This window comes from Monopterus albus, unplaced genomic scaffold (assembly GCF_001952655.1).
Source record: "Monopterus albus unplaced genomic scaffold, M_albus_1.0 scaffold34.1, whole genome shotgun sequence".
Classification (NCBI taxonomy): Eukaryota; Metazoa; Chordata; class Actinopteri; order Synbranchiformes; family Synbranchidae; genus Monopterus; species Monopterus albus.
Genome location: NW_018127914.1, coordinates 1,480,122 through 1,500,979, shown reverse-complemented (window position 1 = coordinate 1,500,979; position 20,858 = coordinate 1,480,122). Strand labels below are relative to the sequence as shown.

Genomic DNA, 20,858 nt, shown 5'->3' with positions numbered 1-20,858 from the left:
AATGTACTGCACACATGCTGGAAAGCAAATGGTTTGATGGGTATTGTAGTCATATCTATACACCCATGCTTGCCTTGCTTTTGCATTTACTGTAACACTGCAGCATGTCAATGCTAAGTAATATACAACCTCAAATCAGAAAAACAATCAAAAATAAATCTGAAAGTAGTGTTTTGTGAATCATCTGTCTCCTGTATTACACTGAAACAACACAGCAGCACATTATTTGATGTGATACCTCATCAGTTTTATTCTGTGTTCAGTATAAACACTCCAATTCTGATTCCTGCAACACAATCCAAAAAAGTAATGATTCTTGACACAGTGCCGTCTGAGGGATCGGAGAGCGCGGTCATCCAGCTTAGGTTTGCGCCCTTTACGCACTGAAATCCCTCCAGACTCCTTGAATCTTTTAATTATGTTATGCACCGTAGAGGCTGACACATGCAAATCCCGTCCTATCTTTCTTTGAGAAACATTGTTTTCAAACATTTCAATAATTTTCTCATGCAAATGTTTGCGTGGGTTCTCTCCGGGTACTCCGGCTTCTTCCCACAGTCCAAAGACATGCAGCTTAGGTTGATTGGCGTCTCTAAATTGCCCATAGGAGTGTGTGTGTGTGTGCGTGTGTGTGGTTGTTCGTCTGTGTGTTAGCCCTGCGATGGATTGGCGACCTGTCCAGGGTGTATCCCGCCTTCGCCCAATTGCCGGCCAGGATTGTCTGAAATAAAAGTACGATATTGTGAGGAAGAAAACCCTTCTCAGTATCAAAATATTGGCTTTAATCACCTTTTGACAAGAACAGTACTGTGTTTTACTGGTTATACTGACCCACAAGAGGTACCTAAACTGGTACAAAGGGTAATGGATGGTTGATAATCTTTAAATAATAACCCACAAGAGTGATATACTGTAAACGTAATATGAGGCAGAAAATCCCTTTCAGCATCAAAATACTACCTTTAATGACTTTTGGCAAGGAAAGTACTGCATTTTATTGGATATACTGGCCCATTAGAGGTACTTAAATTGGTACAACAGTACTGGATGGTTGATAATATTTCAAAAATAACCCACAAGAGTGAAATAGCATGAAACCCCTTTTAGTATCAAAAGATTAAACTTAATCACTTTTTGGCAAGAAGAATACTGCATTTTACTGGTTATGCTGGCCTCTTAGTGCTACCTACTATATTTGTGTTTTTACTGTATAAATGTTTAACTGATTATTAGCTGTTCATACAGTATGTCTTGTAATTTGACTAGCCAACAGCTTAAAATAGAGCATCAAGTTAATCATTTCTTTTTTCCAAAGAATCACTTTCATTTGCCGTTTTTGAGATGTTTTAGATTAGCGTTAGCGTGATTCTTTTTTTTTTTGTTTGTTTGTTTTATTCATCCCCTTTTTCACTGTTAGTTGTGATAATACCAAGGTAAAGTTATTTAAATCAGTTTTTCTTCACCTGCTCATATTCAACTCCACTTTAACTCCAGCTGCTCCAAAATCTTCTATTTCAGGTGATAATGTTAGTGACCTGTGACTCATGCTTTGCTAAGCTGTATCAGAAAAAATAATCTTGGATCAAAACTGTAATTATATTGTAAATGGACAGATGTCGTTGTGAAGCTCAGTCTGAATTTTTGCTTCTGGTATTGTCAGGGAGAGGCCACCGGACCACAGAAATGACATACATACAACTTGGGTCATAATATTTCATTAACTTAACGGACTAAAGAGCTTTTATAACACAAGGTCTTCACAAGTTTATAAAAAAGAGCTGGTCAAAGAGTTGAAGAAATCAGACCGACTGGCAACTGAGTCATACATTGAAAGCCAGTGAAACCTTTTATAGATCCAAGTGCCCCAGAACACACATCTGTTACAGATCTCACGACTCATTCGTCTGTTCTGTCACAGTTCTTTTAAATCTTATATCTTTTGTGGGAAATGTCATGAAAAGAATTCTGAAAGTCATTCTTCAGATGTAGCTAATAAAAACCTATGTACAGGGTTTCTTGTACTGAATTCTATTCTTTATTTTCGAAGATTTCGCATAAATTCTCTTCTGGTATCAAACTTGGCTAATCTTTGATAGAAGTTACTGCTGACAGAGGTGTAAAAGCTCTGAATTTATTGAATCATCCCTCTCTATTTCTGCCTCTTTCTTATTTCTGTCTCTCACTGTCCTCTCCAATCTGCCAGTCTGCAGTGTCATCTGTCTCACTAAAAACTCTTAAAGCATGGCAGGATTTTCTCTTTTTTTCTACCGCTCCTGCTTGTTACCCACTTTGCAGTTCTTTTGTCCCATCTCACTTCTTTCCGCTCTGTCCTGTGATCCCCGTACCTAGACTCAGCTGTAATTGCTTATCTAGGGAGAAATAAAAAACAGGTAAATGGTTTTGCATGTGTGTGGCAAAAAGAGTAGCTTTATGCCGGTTTCTGCTCTGCATGTACAAGAGGCCTTTGTGTACCGCTGTATGCCTGTGTGTGACAAATGCAGATAGTTCTACAGATGGCCCATAAAAGCAGCAGCTTGTAATGAAGCAACTGAGACTGAAATCATGGTTATGGTAAACTGGGGAGCGGAGACAGTGATACGGAAAGAGAGGAAGAGATGATAGATAAAGAGAAAGAAGGGTGAGGAGGAAGAAGTGAGGGTGAGAAGGAGGGCAGGCAGCAGTAAACCAAGGAAAGGCGTGAGGTGTAGCCGCTGGCTATTGAATAAACAAGTGTAATGAAACTATTTGATGCTCATAATAAACTAGACAGAGAAAGAAAGGAAGAATTAACTGATACACAGTAGGGGTGGTGTACTGTATGTAGTGGTATGTGTGAAACAGCAGAGACAGAGAAGGCGAGGCAAGTAGTGATTGGAATTCCGGCTTCTTCTCGGCTCCCAAGTCTGCTTTTCATTTAGTGCCACTTCTGGCCTTTGTAATTTAGTAATGTTTTGACCAATGTGTGCAAATATATTACTTACATTTTTCTATGTAATTATATTAAACCTAATAATTTCCAGATCATTGTTATTTTGCATTATGTTTTATATAAAACATCAATGTAAAAACTAAATTAGTCTCTGGGCTCTACAACACCAGCCACTCCCCTCCCCCAGGGTACACCCTGGACAGGTCGCCCACCTATTATAGGGCTGACATGTAGATAAACAACCACACATGCTCACACTCACTCCTAGTGGCAATTCAGAGTTGCTAATCAACCTAAGCTGCATGTCCTTGGACTGTGGGAGGAAGCTGGTGTACCTGGAGAGAACCCACGCAGGCACAGGGAGAACATGCAGACTCCGCACTGAAAGGCATTGGGTCTGCTCAGGCTCTGAGGGTGGACATTTAAAAAACAAGAGACATTGGAATTAAAGTATGGGGTAACAAAGGCAAAACAAATGAATACAATAAAGATAAAATAGACTAAAATGAGTAAAAAGTGAAGCAGAGCAGATAGAAATGATAAAATGATAGAAGGCACTGATCAAAAACAGAGTAGCCAAGAAGAGAAAGTCTTGGGGAATATTAACTAAACCTGTTGCAAATTAACACCAGATGTGCAAATTATTGCGACACCACAGTTTTTCACTTTAGTGGCATATTTACCAGCACCTGTGAGATAAATGACCACAGCCAGAGCTGTGTTAAGTAGAGGTGTATTCACATTAAAATCTGGTGCTTGTGGGCTATTGTGCAAAGTGTGGATCGATAAGAAGTGTGGAAGAAAGTTTACAGCAACTGAACTTTAATATGGCTGAAGAAATCAACAAGCATATTTTGGAACAGCAATTGCATAGTCTTCAGCCAGTCAAATCATCTTGTATTTTGTTCAGTAATTGAAGCACAGTTTGACCTGAAACCTTCATATTCTCCTCTGGTGAGCAAGCAATTTACAAACCCCCTCTCCTTCCTCAGACATGTTCTTAACTCCAACAAGATATCAGATGATTAACATGCACCATAGTGACAGCAGGGCTGCAAATTTTACACTTGCTTTTGCAATTCCCTGTCCTGCATTGGTGGTAAATCGGGCGCTGAGGGTGTTTCCATTCTCTCCTCCCATATTTTGCGTCCCTGAAAGGGAATGCCTTAAAATACATATTGCATGAGACCAAAAGAGCAAATTCCTGTGGTGCCGCTTTTTTCCCTTTCTCTCAGATGCAAAACCCTTCTGCGACTCCCTATTACATTAAATATGAACACATGCAATTTTACTGTTTAGCAGCAGAAAATCAGCCGCAAAATATCCCCCTTAGTGTGTATGGTTTCAGTAGCCTGAACTACCAACAGGCAGGCCACCGTATGTGGATTTATATTTTGTGTGTTTGCTGTGTTGGTGAGTGTAAATGTGTGTCTGATAGGACAATGAACAACAAACATCCTGACACTGAGTGGGGCCACACTGACTGGCAAAATCGATAGGCCAACAGGTCGCAACACTAGGCCAACCTGACAGCCAATTACAATACAGCATAGGGGGGCGCCACAGTGATGGATGACCCTGGTTGTGTCTGTGTGTGTGTATGTGTGTGCATGTTTGCTAGTTTTGAAGTGCATCTCGTCACAGTGTGTTTCTCTGACTGTGTGCTGGGTCTCTCTCGTAAATGCTGTACATTCTCTGTGAGTATTTCTAAAAACTTTAATGAGAAACTTTATATCATCTAATTAAAGCACACGAGGGAATGTTTGTTGTTTGTCTGCAATAAAAGTAATTTAAAGTTGTAAGTTTTTTCAGCTCTACTTGTATCTATTTTGAAATTATCCACAGTCTTTGCTTGAGTGAACCTCATCACAATCGAGATTGATTCTAATATTAAAAAGTGCTCTTTAAAGGAAACTGCAAGACTATGTGTGTGTCCACTGAGAAATGGAAAATATCCACCTAATCCTTTGAGTATTCAACTCTGTGGCCGCAGTGGAGGTACACAGAGGATCGAGAGGGGCTGAGGGAGGGTAATTGAAAAGGTGTGACAGCCAACCAATTTAAGAGTCACTCCGTCGGGCCATTTACTGACAGCAGTTCTTGTCCAGTCACTGTCTGCTTGTGAATGATAATTAAACCGTTAGTGTGGAAAAAAAATCCCCTTCTGCTAATCTCTGTCTTTATAGTTGAAAATGATTGTACAAAAATCAGAAGTTTGAGGAGGGAAGGACTCTACATTGTTCATCTCTTTGGGTGGCATTTTAAGGAAAATGTAGCTCCACTTCTCATTTGTGATCATACTGAGCACTACGACTGTTGATCCCCCCTTAACTTTATCCCTTCTTCTCTCTCACTCCATCTGTCTTTGTAGTTTCATGGTTCTATCTGTCATGTTGGGCATCCTCTGTCTCTCATTTTCTGTACCTCCCCCTCATTCTGTCTCTCTTTGCTCTTGCCTCCCCCTAACCCCTATCTGTCTGAACAGTTCTATAGTTGTATCAATCAAGTTCAAACAATAAGAGCAGAGTTGGTCCCTGTTCTCCCATCTACTTCCTGGTTTATGGCTTGTACCCCCCCCCCACTGCCTGTGTGCTTGTGTGAGTGAATGTTTATATGCATACTTGTGCATATGTCTTAGGCACAATGTATCTAGAAGGACTAATGTTATGAACTATTTAAAAAAAAAAAACACATCGCCTCCCTCGCTTTTTCTAAGGAGGACTTTAGTCTGCTTTGACTGGAAGTGCAATCCAAATGTGTTTTAGCAACCGTATTGCTTCGGAGTATGTATTATATAGAACAATTGGCTTTAATATTGTGGCTACATGTGTACTTGGGGTAAGATTTTAAAACAGCTTATGATACTTTATTAATGGTAGACAGCATGTAGACTGCATAGTTAAACATTTTAGTACAATTAATTCAAAACAGAAAATGAAAAAGCTTACACTCTTCTCTTTTTTTTCTCGCTTTTCCTCTGCAGAACTCCACAGTACATCTTGTGGAAATCCTGGTGTCCCACCGAAAGCAGTATTAAGTGGTGGGGGTCGTTTTGCAGTGGGAGACCATGTACGGTACAGCTGTGTTCCTGGTTATGTCTTAGACGGCCACGCCACACTCACGTGTATCACCAATGTCGGCAACACTGCTGTGTGGGACTTTCCTGCGCCAATTTGTCGAGGTATGGACGACTAAACCTGTATGTGTATGTGCACAACTGCATATGAAGAGTTTTATTCTAAGATGAAAAAAAAAAACCATTGAAAATGTTCTATCCACTCATTTGAGCTGTATTTCTCAAAGTGAAAACAGACATCACAGTACAGTGTAGTTTTTTAAATAACACTTGACCCTCATTTTTTATAAATACAAACATCCACATAAAGCAAAACAAAATGTTTTGAATTATGGGAGAAAACCCTTCATATAATGTATGTGTATATGCTGTATATGTTTGTGACGGAGACAGAAAGACAGACAGACTGCACATGCATTTGTGTGTGTGTGTGTGTGTGTGATAAACACAGCAGGCAGTCCAGAGATGCTTGTGTGTATTGTGTGTGAGTGTGAGAATGTGTGTATGTGTATGCTCAACTTTATAATCAAAGGTGTGTATGTGAGGGAGGCAAATATGTGAAGTGTACTGTATGGTGTTATTTCTGGGGTAGATGTAGATGGCGTGTGTACATATAAACACTATAGTACATGTGCTGAGAAAGAGCTCTTTCATCATATAGTACGAACTCGTACCAATCGCCATCTCCCCGTATATAGTAACTGTTAGCAAATCTCCATACCATTTCATTTCAATTTTCTTTTAGCAGAAAAATGCATGTTCTTGGTCTCGATTAAAACTAAACTAAAATGTTCTGCTAATCTTCTGTTAACTCTAAAATGTCTATTGTTTTCTTCGACTCACCACCATTATAAACATAAGCATTTAACAACCTGATTAGACAGTCATAATGGTATTGTATGCTATCTGCGGCTATCTTAATTGGATATTTGCTGGGAGGGATTGGCCAGCTTGATCAAATGATCCAGCTGAAAAAATGTTAAAAGACCATACTCCTAGCCACGGTACGGTCGTGGGTGACCATGCCGAGAACACTTAGAAAAGTAGAGGTGAACTAATTACGTTATTTTTAATTTTATATTTTCTAAGTAATCTGCTATGAGCTGCTTGGTTGCTGTAAATCGAGCTTTGCTGATCCACCTGAATGCATGACAGTTGTAGATCTGATAGGTAACAGTCAGTCATCCAAAAGAGCAGTGTGCCCTCGCACACAGGAGAAGGCACTTGTAGACGGGATGCAAACATCTCCATGCTCCCAGGAGAGAGGAGACAGATTCACAGTATAGAACTTAGCTTTGGATGTACACTCCTTAGTGATGCAACCACAAGCGATAAATCAAAGCAAAGACACCAGTAGCTACAAAGAAAGACAATTACTTTCTTACTTGCTCACTGGAAACACAAAGTGTATGTCTCACCATATTATCAACTTTAGGAAAACTGCTGTATGAGCTGTAGTCAGATAAACTGTCAACAACACTGTCAACAAGGTTCAAGGACACACACTGGAAGCATTCACACCAATATTCCTGTGTGATGACAGCGGAAAGGATATAGCAACAACAGCAGGAACCCGACCTGACAAGCAAACAGGCTAGTGCAGGCTAGGAACTTGTTATTAGAGTCTATATTAGATTTTACTTGAACTTTACGTAGTAGTAGATTAGTTTGGATACAGTGGGTACTGACTGGTGGTCAGTGGTTTAGGATACATTGTATGAATCTCACAAAACAAGAATGCAGAGGTTAAGGCTGTCACAAATGAAATGTGCGGAAACTAGTGGCAGTTTTACTAAGATGCAGAACAAAATAAATATGTGAATTTAGCTTCACTGTTAATCTAACGATACTTGATGGGCCTCTGAAAGTGTGTACAGTGCTTGTGCAATGTTCCCAGTTGGCCTTGCCTTTTTGTGCATAGCAGTGCCAACCAAAATCAGTTCATGGAACAATGTGTCAAATTGTTGCACAACATACCTCACTGTGCACTGAACTGTAATTTGGGCCATACAGGAGGGAGGAAGTGAGAGGAGGGCAGAGAGGAAAGAGGGGAAATGACAACTTGTCAGCAGTGAATTAGTAATGTCCCTGTCACTCTGTCAGAAAAGGCATGTGTCCACACAAAACACACATACACATGCACGCAACTTTCAGCTTGTGTGTGTGTAGGGTGCCCCTCGTAGCATTCGTAACAGCCCTAATAGCTTTCTTTCAGTTATTCCGCCATGCAGTCAAATGATGTTAAATGCAGTGCTTTTAGCAATATCACCAAAAATGTCACCTCTATCTCGTTCTTTCTCTCTTTGTGTGTGTAACCATGTCCCTTTGTTCTTACAAATATATACAATAAATGTGAATAGATATGAGCACCCATAGTAGCATCTGCAGTAGACACCATGCCTAAATTATCATGAACAAACTAGTAAAGAACAGAGTATCCACTCCTCCTTTTAACTTTGTATTCACATCCATTTCTCATCCTTATGAGAAAAGCATGATTTAGGTTAAATCAATAGATCACATTTGTTTTGACATTGAGCAACAGAGTATAGGTGCAGAGTGTGGATAGTAGGTATTAACACCAAGAATATCCTAGTTCACTTCACTGTCCCAGGTAGATGTCGTCTCCGTCTGTGCTCATCTATCACAGACACTCAGTTCAAACATTGATCAGGTGCCTGTAGTGCCCATTTCATGTACAGTATTTGGTGTATTGTTAAATGTTTGCATGTTGGAATACGTTTGCCCTTTGCCACCACTGAGCAATCACATAGCAAATTAGATTGCTTTCTAACAAGCATATAAAAATACTGCTGTCAATAGAAACATAAAATGCCATGTAAGTTCCCTATTGATGATTCTAATGGTTTATAGAGATATAATGTTGGGAGGCAGTTGTTATAAGTGGATCTCTCTTATAAACGCCCACTGCTAATAATCTTATTTGCAGGAATTTACAGTTTGTTACATTAAATATGATATGGCATGTTTTTTCTAAATTATGTAGATAACAAGTGACGTTCAGAATCCACAATTAATACCGATTTGAGAGCAAGTACTCACTTGTCTGCAGTTTGAAAAGTCATGGTTCATTGCAGTAACCCCAGACCTCAATCTAATGTAGTCTGTTTTACACTTGAGGTGAAATTCTACTGTTCTCAGATGATAATGTTGTAATTATTTTTCTGCGCCTGATTAAAGATGTGGCTTGGCTGATGGACATGCAATAATGAAATGTTGTACCTCATCATCATCTTATAGTGTGAAATGAAGGCTTTAATAATAGGACTAATAACTGCTGAGTGCTTGGGAACAATTGTGGACTTAGATCTGTTGAGTCACTGTATGCAGAGGCGGAAAGTAACTACTGTACTGTACACCTTTAAGGTATATGTGCTTTACTGGAATATTTTCATTTTCTGCTACTTCATGTTTCTTTGGTTTCATTACATTTTAGCAGCAAATATTGTATTTTTTTTAACTTCAGTACATTTCTTTGATAACATTTGTTACTTTTCACAATCAGATTAATAAAATAAAATACAGTATAATCATAAGACAATTGATCCTTGGTGTGATATTTACAAGCTACACAGCAGAACTTCAGATTATAAGCATATAAGGTAATATATGAAATATATGCATTATTCGTATTTGTTTATGAGTATTCATGGTTTGGGTGAGCGTGTAATGTGCATGACTGTGTATAGTGGGGAGGTGGTCTGAGTGAAAAACAGCGAGATAACGATACACCGAGACTGAGCATCAGTGAATATTGTGTTGTTAATAGAGTTCAAGCTGAACATGCAGAGGTTTAAGAGAAACAATGGCTAACTCTCTGCCTGTTTGTGCATAGACATGTGTATTAATATGCTGTGAATAACTATGATTATACCAAAGTGATTTTTGTCTTCCAAGTCACAATAAGACATTTTGGAGGAGAGAAAGAGAACAAGGGCGAAAACGAGAGGGAGCAGTACACACATGGTGAGGGAGCGAGATGGGCAGCACAAAAAGGAATAAAAGTGGGGTTAGAGGGAGGGGAAAGAGCTAGAAGTAGAGGAAGTAGCGGGTTATTGTTGGAATTGAAAAAGTAATAATGTGCTCTGACAAAACCCGAAATTAGACTGGCTGAAAAACGGAAATGAAATGAGTGTGTGTGTGTGTGTGTCTGGTTATTTTTTTGTGTGTAGTCAGCATAATGAGATTGAGGCTGCTGCTGCTACTGCTGCTGCTGCTTGGGTGCATGTTTTTGTGTGTACACAGGGCTGTGCATATTATTGGTTGAGCTCATAGTACTAATTGTGCTGCAGCCTGATTAGCCAACCCTTGATTTTTTTTCCCCCTTGTGAGCAATAATGTTGCAGCAATAATATGTCCTAAACAAAAGCCGTGCTGTGGCAGTGTTTAGCTTCAACCTGTGCCCTGATATAACCCTTATGGTGACAAAACGTGGAGCCACTGTAATTCTGAAGGTGTGAGTGGGCACAAACTGTCGGATGGATTGCATCTGTGCTTTGAAAATGTTATAACTTCAGCAAAATTTTCTCATTTTTCCAAAAGATGTATGTAGGGCTTTTGGAATTTCTAGCACGTTTTGAGATCAACCTCTGCTACTGGGGAACTTCAAAAACTTGATTAAAAATGCTTCAAAGTCACTGCCATATACAGTGAAACTGAGTAACTTATTATGAAAACACCCTCATGATCTATAGTGCCCATCACTAATAAGAAGCATCTCAGTGTCTTGCCTGTTTGCAGCATTGTCAAATATTCTTCTGCTTCAGTATTTTAGCCACGAGTTTAAGCCATGTTTAATCTGACATGTGCAGAAACAAAACTGCTAATTTAATTGGATCTGTACATAGGACACCATGGATATAATTTACACTATATTATTGTAACTGCATCATATTCAAGTCACAGGACTCGGTGCAGAAGACATAAAGCCAAGAAGTAAGACAGACAGACGAAGAAAGAAGCTCTTCCAGTTTTTCACTTAGACATTAATTGCCCTATTACACAATGACATGAGGGAGTAAACAGTACACTGCATTCTGGGATTGACAGTCTCGTCGGCAAAATGACAGCAGTAAGACTGAAAGAGTGGGATGTAGACATTTTATTTTCACCATTGCACTATTACTGTCACAGCATAAATAATGTCACATTATTTACTTGTGTAACCGTTAAACTGCTCTTCTTGTATGGTATGTAGCCACAGCAGCATTCAGGTGACAGCCGTGGCATTTCTGCGTCTGTTGTCAACACACTGTAAAATAAGAGATTTTTTTTTTTAATGACATACTGTAATTAACAATTCATCAGTGCCAGTCTAACATCCATTAAAACACAAAGCAAAATCTACTGGACTTGTAATTTATGATGTTTCACAGACATTAATAGACAGTAAACATATACATTAACTAAGTCATCTACTTGAAACCAGTGGTGGAAGAAGTACTCAGATCCCTAACTTAAGTAAAAGTAGCCATACCACAGTGTAAAAATACTCTGTTGCAAGTAGAATGACACATTTAACATTAATGTATATATTATTGGATTAATTTTTGTGATGCATTATTTAGTTCATCATATTTAATCTTGCAGCTGCTAAAAGGTGGAGTTAATGTAATAATGTAATTTTTGTATTAATCTGGTTCTGAGAAGTAACTAGTAACTAAAGCTATAAATCAATGTAGTAAATAGTCTATTATTTTAATGGCCGTCCCTGTACAGTACAGTAGTTACTTTTTTAAGCTTAATTTATTCATTCAGGAAATCTCAGTGGGATTAGGATCTTTTTGAGTACGCAGTGTTAATTTTAGGGATGCCAACTGAATACCACTGCAGCTATGTACCTTACACAAAGGTACCTTACAGCTAAAAGGTGACACTAGTAGATGATCTGGCCTTATCTTCACTATGCCGTGACATCAACTGTGAGATCCATAAAATAAAATCTCATATTTCAAGCTAGGTGTAATAATATCTTGTCACTACATGACCAAATCCTGACTAGAACTCTAAACGAATGCCAATTTCAGCTAGAAGTAGCTACACTAATGCTATCAATACTGTAACTTCACTAACCCTGCTTCACTTCAAACTTGAAGCACTAAACCCTTCAGCTGAGCCACTGGATAAGGCATCGTACATCATTGTCCTTGACTCCGTTTGTGGGCAGAGACCCCCCCCCACACACACACACACACATACACACACTTCACACTTTCTCTCTTACTGCTGTCATTTTGACAGTGAGACCCTCTGTCAATCCCACAATGGAACACAGTGTTTACTGCCTGATCTCACTGTGGAATAAAGCAATTCAGGTGGATAATGTATGGAATTTTACAGGACTTTCAAACTGACATAATGGGCACGGTGGCTTTTCTTATATGTGATGGTTTTTTCTAAAGGCATAACTAGTTTAATTTCATTTTTCTTTATTTAATCATTGTTTACTATGGCAGTAAGGGCGTTTTAATGTGGTTTACAGTACGATGGTGATGCAGACACAGATTAGTTTTACCAAGGCCTCAGGCTGGCCGTCACAAGCACAGGGGAGAAATCTCAGACTGCCCCATCAGAGTTCTGTTACAACACAAAATGAAATGGGTAATTCAAAGCAAAAACAGCACAAGACAGAACGTAGACCCAGAGTTTTGAAACCTAAAGATATTTTATTGGCATAAACAGCTCAAAGGTTCAGTTATATGCATCCCATGTAGACAACCGACAGATAAAACAAGGTCAACAGAATCACACAATATTTAAGGCACTATGGAATATTTTTCCCACAAGAAAAAAGACACATAATTACACAACATTATGAAAGCTTGTTAAAGAATTTGACACTTGAAGAAAAAAAAGTTTGGCCTTTGCTAGTGGGATGTCAAACCAAGGATGTGTTGTCAGTCACCTCTTTGGTTATGTAAGGATGTTGCTGACAGTATGGTCTTGAGCAGGTGTTCGCTTTGAATTTGAGTGTGGAGGTGCTGCATCACACGGTGCTTTCCCTTTCCATTTGAAAACACAAAAAAAAACCTAAACCAGCTGTGAAGCAGGTGATATTAGATTATACTATTTACAGTATTTCCTTAGTATAAGCTGACTGAGGATGTTTCCTCATTTTCAATAACATTCTGCCAGAGTCAGTACTTTAAACTCCACTGAACTTGGTTGTGTGACTTCCACATAAACTTCCTATAACTTTGATAATTCACTCACATTTGTGTGTGTGTGTGTGTGTGAGAGAGAGAGCGAGAGAGAGAGAGAGAGAGAGTGAGTCAGAGTGTGAGTGACTGCTTCTGATAGAGTACATGACTGTTTGAAATATTGTGTGTGTGTGTGTGTGTGTGTGTGTGTGTTTTCCCCCTAAGTCTGACTAGGTGAAATGGTGACATTGGGCCTCATTCACAAAGAGTGCGTAAGCACAAATCTGGGATTTATCAATATTTTCTCACCTAAACTTGCTTGTAGTCAGTGAACAAATTTACAGCTGCCTCAGACCGTGTGCACTTACACAATATGAAGGCCCAGCTGTCTTAGAAAATGTAAACCCCCACCTTTTAACACTGCATTCATTAAAAACCAACTAACAGGTAATAAAATTAACTGGATAATTACAGTAAATGTATAATTTTTATTATTATAACTGTATAATTACAGTAAATGTATACTTTTTATTATTGTAACTGTATAATTACAGCAAATGTATAATTTTTATTATTGAATAAAACTCAATTTAAAGTTTTTAACTGTTAATTTACTAATGCACTGGGCAAACGTAGCCTATTATTAACTACTATAAAATTGATGCTCTTTCATCCTCGTCATTTACAATATGAGAGCATATATATGAGTATAGGAGAATGCCCATGGTGAAATGGAACAGGGTTGGTTTTCATTGTTTTTATTGACTTGGCACTACTGAGCAGTTACTTTCCTGCCAATTTGTAGTGCCATAAAATTGTGCATATGTAGCCAATTGGTAGCCATCGGGTTAATTTGCAGCCTATTAAAAGGCTGCAGGATGTATACATTTTCTGATTTGCCTCCAAGCTAGTGTTAAGATAGCATATTGAGCCCTACTGGAAGACACTGCAGCCTGTGCTTTCCAGTGAGAGCACATCTTCAGAGGCCGGCATAACATGTTTGAAGAGAATGTCGAACGACTCCTCACAAGTTTTGCTGCAGTGATGCAATTCTCTGGAACGACATCTAAGTGTTCGCACACACCGCTCTGACTCAGTACGTCCTCAGTACGTCCTCAGTACCTCCTCAGCTTCAAGTCTTGTCCTGTTCTGCTTCTCTCTTCACAGCCTTCTCTATGTGACACCTCTAGTAAAACATATTTCCTTATATAGAGAAGTGAGGGTGTGGCAGTGTGCTAACTGTGCATTGTGGACTCGTGCCTGTCATTTTAGAATGATTCTAGTTTACTACATTATGCACTGTTGGTAACTTTGGGTTAGGATTGGGGTTAAACCTAACGTAATTTGTAATGAATCTTAAAGCTGCCTGATACAGAGTCCAAGGAGTGCAGTCATTGAGATGAGGCACTCGTATACAAAATGTCTCCAGAATCGATCAAGGGCAACCTTTTCTTTGCATTGAAGGAAAACCCAGCTTAATATTCAGCTTTTTTTTTTACTATTACAAACCCTGAAGTTGTCCTGGTTAATTAGTTTTTAAGGTTCTAATGCTTTGTCCAAAAGTTGGTAAACAAGTGCAAAAATATTCTACTATATATACTGAGCAAGTTCGTCCGCTGAGGAAGGCCATGAGATGTGTTTGAAAGCTATTGGAAATAAAGTAAACCTTGAGTTGTATAGAATATGTTCCAACAATGCAATAGGTAACGCAATAGGTAGTTTAGCACTTTCTGCTCTCTTTCTGCTGCATTTTCTCAGTTTATGTAATGTTAGTTCATGCATCAGATCCTCACATGAAGAGAGAAGGCGAGAGGGACAACAATGGCAGCTTGGCATACTGTTTATTTCATTGTTTATGTGTGTGAGTGTGTGTCTGTGTATGTGCCAGGTAGTAGAACTATTTCAGCTGAGCTTTGAGAGATTACAGTGTTTACAAAGGTAGTTTCTTCCAACCTGAGGCACGCACACTTGTGCACCCCCTTTGCAGTGCAGGAGATTCAAGGTGAACAATCATATTGATTCAAATATGCTGCACAGACTGTCTGATTGCTCTGTGTTTATGTGATTATATCGGTCTATATTTTGTGTCCAAAGACATGGTGGAGTTCAGTCTAGGGATTGATCTAGCTGTACCCCTTGATCCATGTAGTTACAACACAAATCAGAATACATTAAATATCACAAATCATTCAGTCATTCAGAAATTTCACAGCTGTAGGCACAAAAGAACCTCTGAATACACAAGCGCCTTGTGTGTGTATGTGTGCATTTGTCTGTCCATGTTTGTTGGCTTGTACAGCTTCTACATTTCTTTGTGAGATCAATCAAAGATGTTAAAGACTCCTGAAATGAACAATTTTGCACCAGAAATCTCCTTCCTTCAACAAATGAAACTTCAGAAACTTTAAAGAACAAACTGGTAATTTCTTTCCATAAGCAGGAAATGGTGATGGAAAAGACATTTCCAGCAGGTCAGTAGTGACCTTTTCCACTGAGCATCAATAACAAATGATTGCAGTTGAAAAGCACAAGTGAAAGTGGTTGTATGTTTGTGTGGTATGTAGGTCAGTTGTTAAAGTGCTAGCTAGATGAAGTTTGTCAGGCACAGAAACTGTTAACACCAGTGCTAATTAAATTGCTCTACATGTGACATATCTGCTTCTCATTCCTGCCAGTTCAGCTAATTATTATAAGGCATTCTTATTTATGAGCATGTTTTCTAATATGCTTTATCTTCTTATATGCTTTAATAAGCAAAAATAGCCTCAAACCTATTATTTGTTATTAAAAACAAACTAACCAGAAAAATTGCCACTTGTACACACATCAGTGTGATACTATTTACCAAGAACCACAGAAGTGACCTCTGGGAAAAAAACTGATCTGATTTGTAATTTGAGTTTTCAGCTCTCTGTGTCCCTTCCACTCACATGGAGTAGGTGGGATTTATGACCTATACTTCAACCAGCCACCAGGGAGCGGTCACATCGCAGTGGCTTCACTTCTCAGTGCTGTCGTGGTGTTCATATTTTATACAGTCAGTGGTCTCAGTATGGTGAGTTTCATATGGATTATTGAAAACTGGAAAGAATATCTATGGTTGGTAAAACACAAGTGATTTGACATTGGTCCTTTTTAAAATTATTCTACAATAGCATCCATTATTATTATAAAATAATGAGGAGAAACTGTCATCTTAGGCATATATACAACTCAGACAGTGTCAAATGTCACAGAGAAGCAGATGTGCTTTACCTTTAACATCCACACTGGCACTCTAACTTCTCTGATGACAACACCCATTCGAATTATTAAGTAGGATAAAAGGGGCCAAAAACGGTTTTGTTCATGATATGTATGTGAGCGAACGAAGCACGTTTGTTGTCGTTGTCCCTCTCTCTCTGTCCCTTTCTATCACACATACAGAACACCTCTTCCAGCTTCTCCATGGTCTCATTATTATCTTGCTAATGGATCCCTGTGGATGTAAGGCTCTGCTGATCCCAGCATCTGGAGACATACACACACACTCAGACAGCGAAGACAGTACATGCCCAGGTAGACAGTAAGGCAATCCAGGACCATATGTTCCCACCAGTGCAAAAGATTTGACACATTTAATAATTTAAGACCCTGCCTCTTACCATACACACACACACACACACACACATACCATACTGCTAATCCGTCTTTGTGGAAGGCAGTAGGGGATTTAATTCTGTAATACATCCCTGTGGTTTGATATCCTAGAATCCTAGAGTGTATTCTTTACTCTTCAGTTCTGGAAGACTATCAGTGTGCCATCTTGGGCTGGGCATAGTTTGTGATTTTCTTTTATTTATTTATTTATTTTTTGACTGACATTGTTAAAATATATTTTTTATTTTGATAAGGATAAATATAAGAATAGCTTTTATGTTACTTTCAATCCATAGTAGGTTTGAAATATGCATCTTTTTATAAAATTGCCAGTAGTTTAAGATTTAATTGGTGAACTAGTTTTTGTTTTGAATTTCTACATGCAACATATTTAACCCTGTATGATCAGTGGTGACATATTTTAGCAATGAGCAGAGCTTCTATTTGAAGTGTAGTGAACCAAATATTTAAGCCCAACACAGACTGAGCTTAAAACACACTGTTTATTTCCATGACTGTTGACTTAGGGCTAAACATTAGAGCTCCTGGCTTCCAGAATCCCTAAAATTCAGAAACAGGAAAACGCTTGCCAACTTAACTTTCTTTTTTATGTGGCAGGTAGTTACCATGTTTGTTTTGTTTATGAAATAGTAACAGTGCAGCATTTGAAATTATATTCTAAACAGTGTAATGATGCTCTCTCTCGCTCTCTCCACACCTTTCTGTCTCACTCTTTCTCAGATCGATGTACCAGTCTTGTAGTGACACGTAAAGTACTCTTATCTCTTCTCTGCAGACCTGCACAGTTCTTGCTACCTCTCTCGTTTCCTCCTTTTCACTCCCCTCGTTTCCCTTCCTGTCTTGCCCTCACTTCTTCCTCGTTCTGCACATATTGCATCTCTTCTCTCCTCTTATACATTGATGCTGATGGGTGCTGTCTAAATGTTAGTGAACACTGACACATGAGCTTGCTATTGCAGCTCATCTCCGAGTGCTCTGCATTGCTAACAATTTCCACACTCTCTCCCTTACTTTCCATCCCCTGATTTATCTTTTTGTTGTATATATTTTTCTTAGCCATGCTCTCTTGCACACACAGATGTGAGCACTTATTTTATTTGAAATCCTACTGCCTATAGTCTTCAGTGATTTTCCATGTTTATATTTGTTGTAAAACACTGCATAAGTCTTCATATGCAGATTAGTTTTCATTACCCTAAGGCTGTGGTTGTAATGGTCTAAAATGCCTCTCTACAGCAATGCAGCTTATGGTGTCATTGGCATTTAAATGCCAATTTAAAGTTTGCCCACAGCTTGTTCTCCTTTGTGTATATTCAATCAGAAGGTAAAACATTACAGACACATTTCAGAGGAAACGCTGAAGGGAGCGGATTGAGAGAAGCAACTGATTTGTTTTCATGAGCCTCATGAGATGGGTATAAATATTTTTTTAGATTTTAATATCGCATAGCTTTTTTTATTGATCACTTGTAAGCTTAATTGTGTCATGGAAATAGGTACAATTTTTATAAACAAAGACACTCGGATACAAGAGTTTGTTGAATCAGATTTTATTCATCCAAGCAAAACAGAAAACAAAAATAAAATCAGGTTAAGAGGCTTATCCTACTGAAGCTTAACTGCACAAACTTACTGAGAATTTTGACAAACATAAAGTTCTGCAGCTTCAACGCAGCCTGTGGTACCTAAAAGATTCCAGTAAGAGAGTATTAATTTATTAATACAAACTATTAATTTATTTATAAAGATGCAAGTACTGGCTCATGTAAGCATCAGTGCTGCACACCTATACCACATCAGCGTGCGGTTGTTGGAGCAGCACATTTATGGTTACTTTCTTAGCTGTAAGAGACCACAAGTGCTGTTACAGCAGTAACACAAGTGTGGTCTAGTTGTGAAAGCATTCGTTCACCTGGAGGAAACATATGTCATTGGTCAAAAGGTACAACATCGCTCATTTGTCTGTACTGTAGGTGATATAATATTCCATGCAATTATTACTGCATTTAACATGTTGATGTTCATTTAACATGAGCATGATCAAGTCTATCCCCCAACTGCAACAATATAAGTTAACCTGAGTGCAATACCTGCTGCCATTTATTATTTTGATTTATACCTTAAGTCAATGGTCTTGCTTAAACTGGACATTATAACAGAAACACCTTATAAGGTTCAGTAATGCATTACAGTGCCACAGACTCTTGTATCAAAGAGAGATTAATTAACAGCTCCTACTTACCGTTCGATATGTGTTGGAAAATGAGTTAAGAAGGAGCCATGGCTACATTTATTCAAAACCGCACATCTGAACCAACTTCAGTATGAAATTTGCCAAAAATAAATATAGCTGTCAAAGAAGGATTTTGGTCAAATTCCAAGTAGCAAGTCTGGGTGTTCCTGTACTTCTGTGTTAGTGTGTCTTTGTGTGGCAGCCCGCTCTCCTCTGTTTTTCAGTGACAATACCTAGTCTGAGCTATTCACCTCCTGAATACAATCCTACATGGAAGAAAATGCCTGTCTTCACTGTGAAAAACACAGTGTGAAACCTTGGCCAGACAATTACAGTATGCAATGGAGTGCCATAGTAGTGAGTCCTAAAACCCAGAACTGTTGGCATTTTTTCACTTCCGGTTCCCTCAAACTGAAGTTAATGGTTTTTCAAATGCGTTTTTGGGTAGCCATATTAAATAAGGTCTGTGGTTAACACAAGGCTAATACATTTTCACGTTTTGTTCTGAAATAAAATATGTTACACCACTTGTAAGTTTTAAGTTTAAGTTATGACACAGCCAACAGGTATTTTAGGTCATGCTAAGAGAAAAGGATTTTGTAGAAGAGGTAAGCATGCAAAATCAAATTACAAGTTGGAAGCTGAAGTCATGGGGCTGTAGTGTAGTTTGTTTATACGTAGCCTAACAATGGCTTTTTACGTCTGGTAATCATATTTGGACTTTAAAATCATAAAAGTGATGTTGATTCGTGAAGACTATCTTGCTGAACGGAACATATAAGTTTCATACACCGTTGTTTGTCAAATCATCATCAACTTTATTTATATAGCACATTTAACACAGCTGAAGCTGACCAAAGTGCTTAGCACAATATCCACAACACCCTTTAAAAAACAACATAAACAGCAAAACAAAAACATCATACTTAAAACAACCCCCCATCATAAATCACAAGCTCAACAAGACACAGGATCATACTGGTTCAAACACCAGACAGTACAGATGAGTCTTCAAATATGTTTTAAAAGCGGACAATGAGGGGGCCTGTCTAATAAAAAGGGGCAATGCATTCCACAACTTAGGCGCCCCCACAGAAAAAGCTCTGTCCCCCCTAGATCTCCGCCTAGCCCTTGGTACCTCCAAGAGCAGCTGGTCAACCGATCTGAGGCACCAGGAGGGGCTATAGGGATGTAGCAATTCTGTAAGATAAAGGGGGGGCAAACCATTAAGAGACTTAAAAACAAATAAAAGAATCTTAAAATGGATTCAAAAACACACCGGCAGCCAATGCAGGGAAGCCAAAATGGGTGTGATATGGTCACTTTTACGTCCTCCAACCAATAGACGAGCAGCAGCATTTTGGACTCCCTGGAGGCGGGCAAGGGTGACCTGCCTGAGCCCAAAATATAGTGCATTACAATAATCCACATGAGACGTAATAAATGCATGTATTACCGTCTCAAAATGCTGCCGTGAAAGAAAGGGCTTCCTTTCTCCGCAGCAATCCAAAAGCCTATGGAAAAATCCCATTGGCTTGTAGTTGAGGAAACCACGGTGATGCTGACTTCTGGGTTGGCCTAAAGAAATAAATGATACATCACTCTATATGTCTGACAGGACAATGCTGTTAAAGCTATGGCATTTCGCCATCACACAGCTTTTTTGATAAATATGTTAGCATCAACTACAGGAACAGTCAACCTGAGGCAGATCACAATGCCACCATCATCAGCAGCTCATGCTATCATCAATAAACGTGCTTGCCCATAACACCTGTTAGTTGATGGCAGTAACCTTGC

The 20,858-nt window shown here is 38.8% G+C and overlaps 1 protein-coding gene across 1 annotated transcript in view; it reads left to right on the top strand.

The window, feature by feature from the left end:
* The window catches only part of LOC109958800 (CUB and sushi domain-containing protein 3-like), a 314,581-nt gene that overhangs the window by 114,352 nt on the left and 179,371 nt on the right, over nucleotides 1–20,858 (top strand). The window contains exon 4 of the mRNA XM_020597718.1: nucleotides 5,913–6,110. Within this exon, the coding sequence (XP_020453374.1) occupies nucleotides 5,913–6,110 (198 nt within the window). The remainder of the gene's footprint in view (nucleotides 1–5,912; nucleotides 6,111–20,858) is intronic.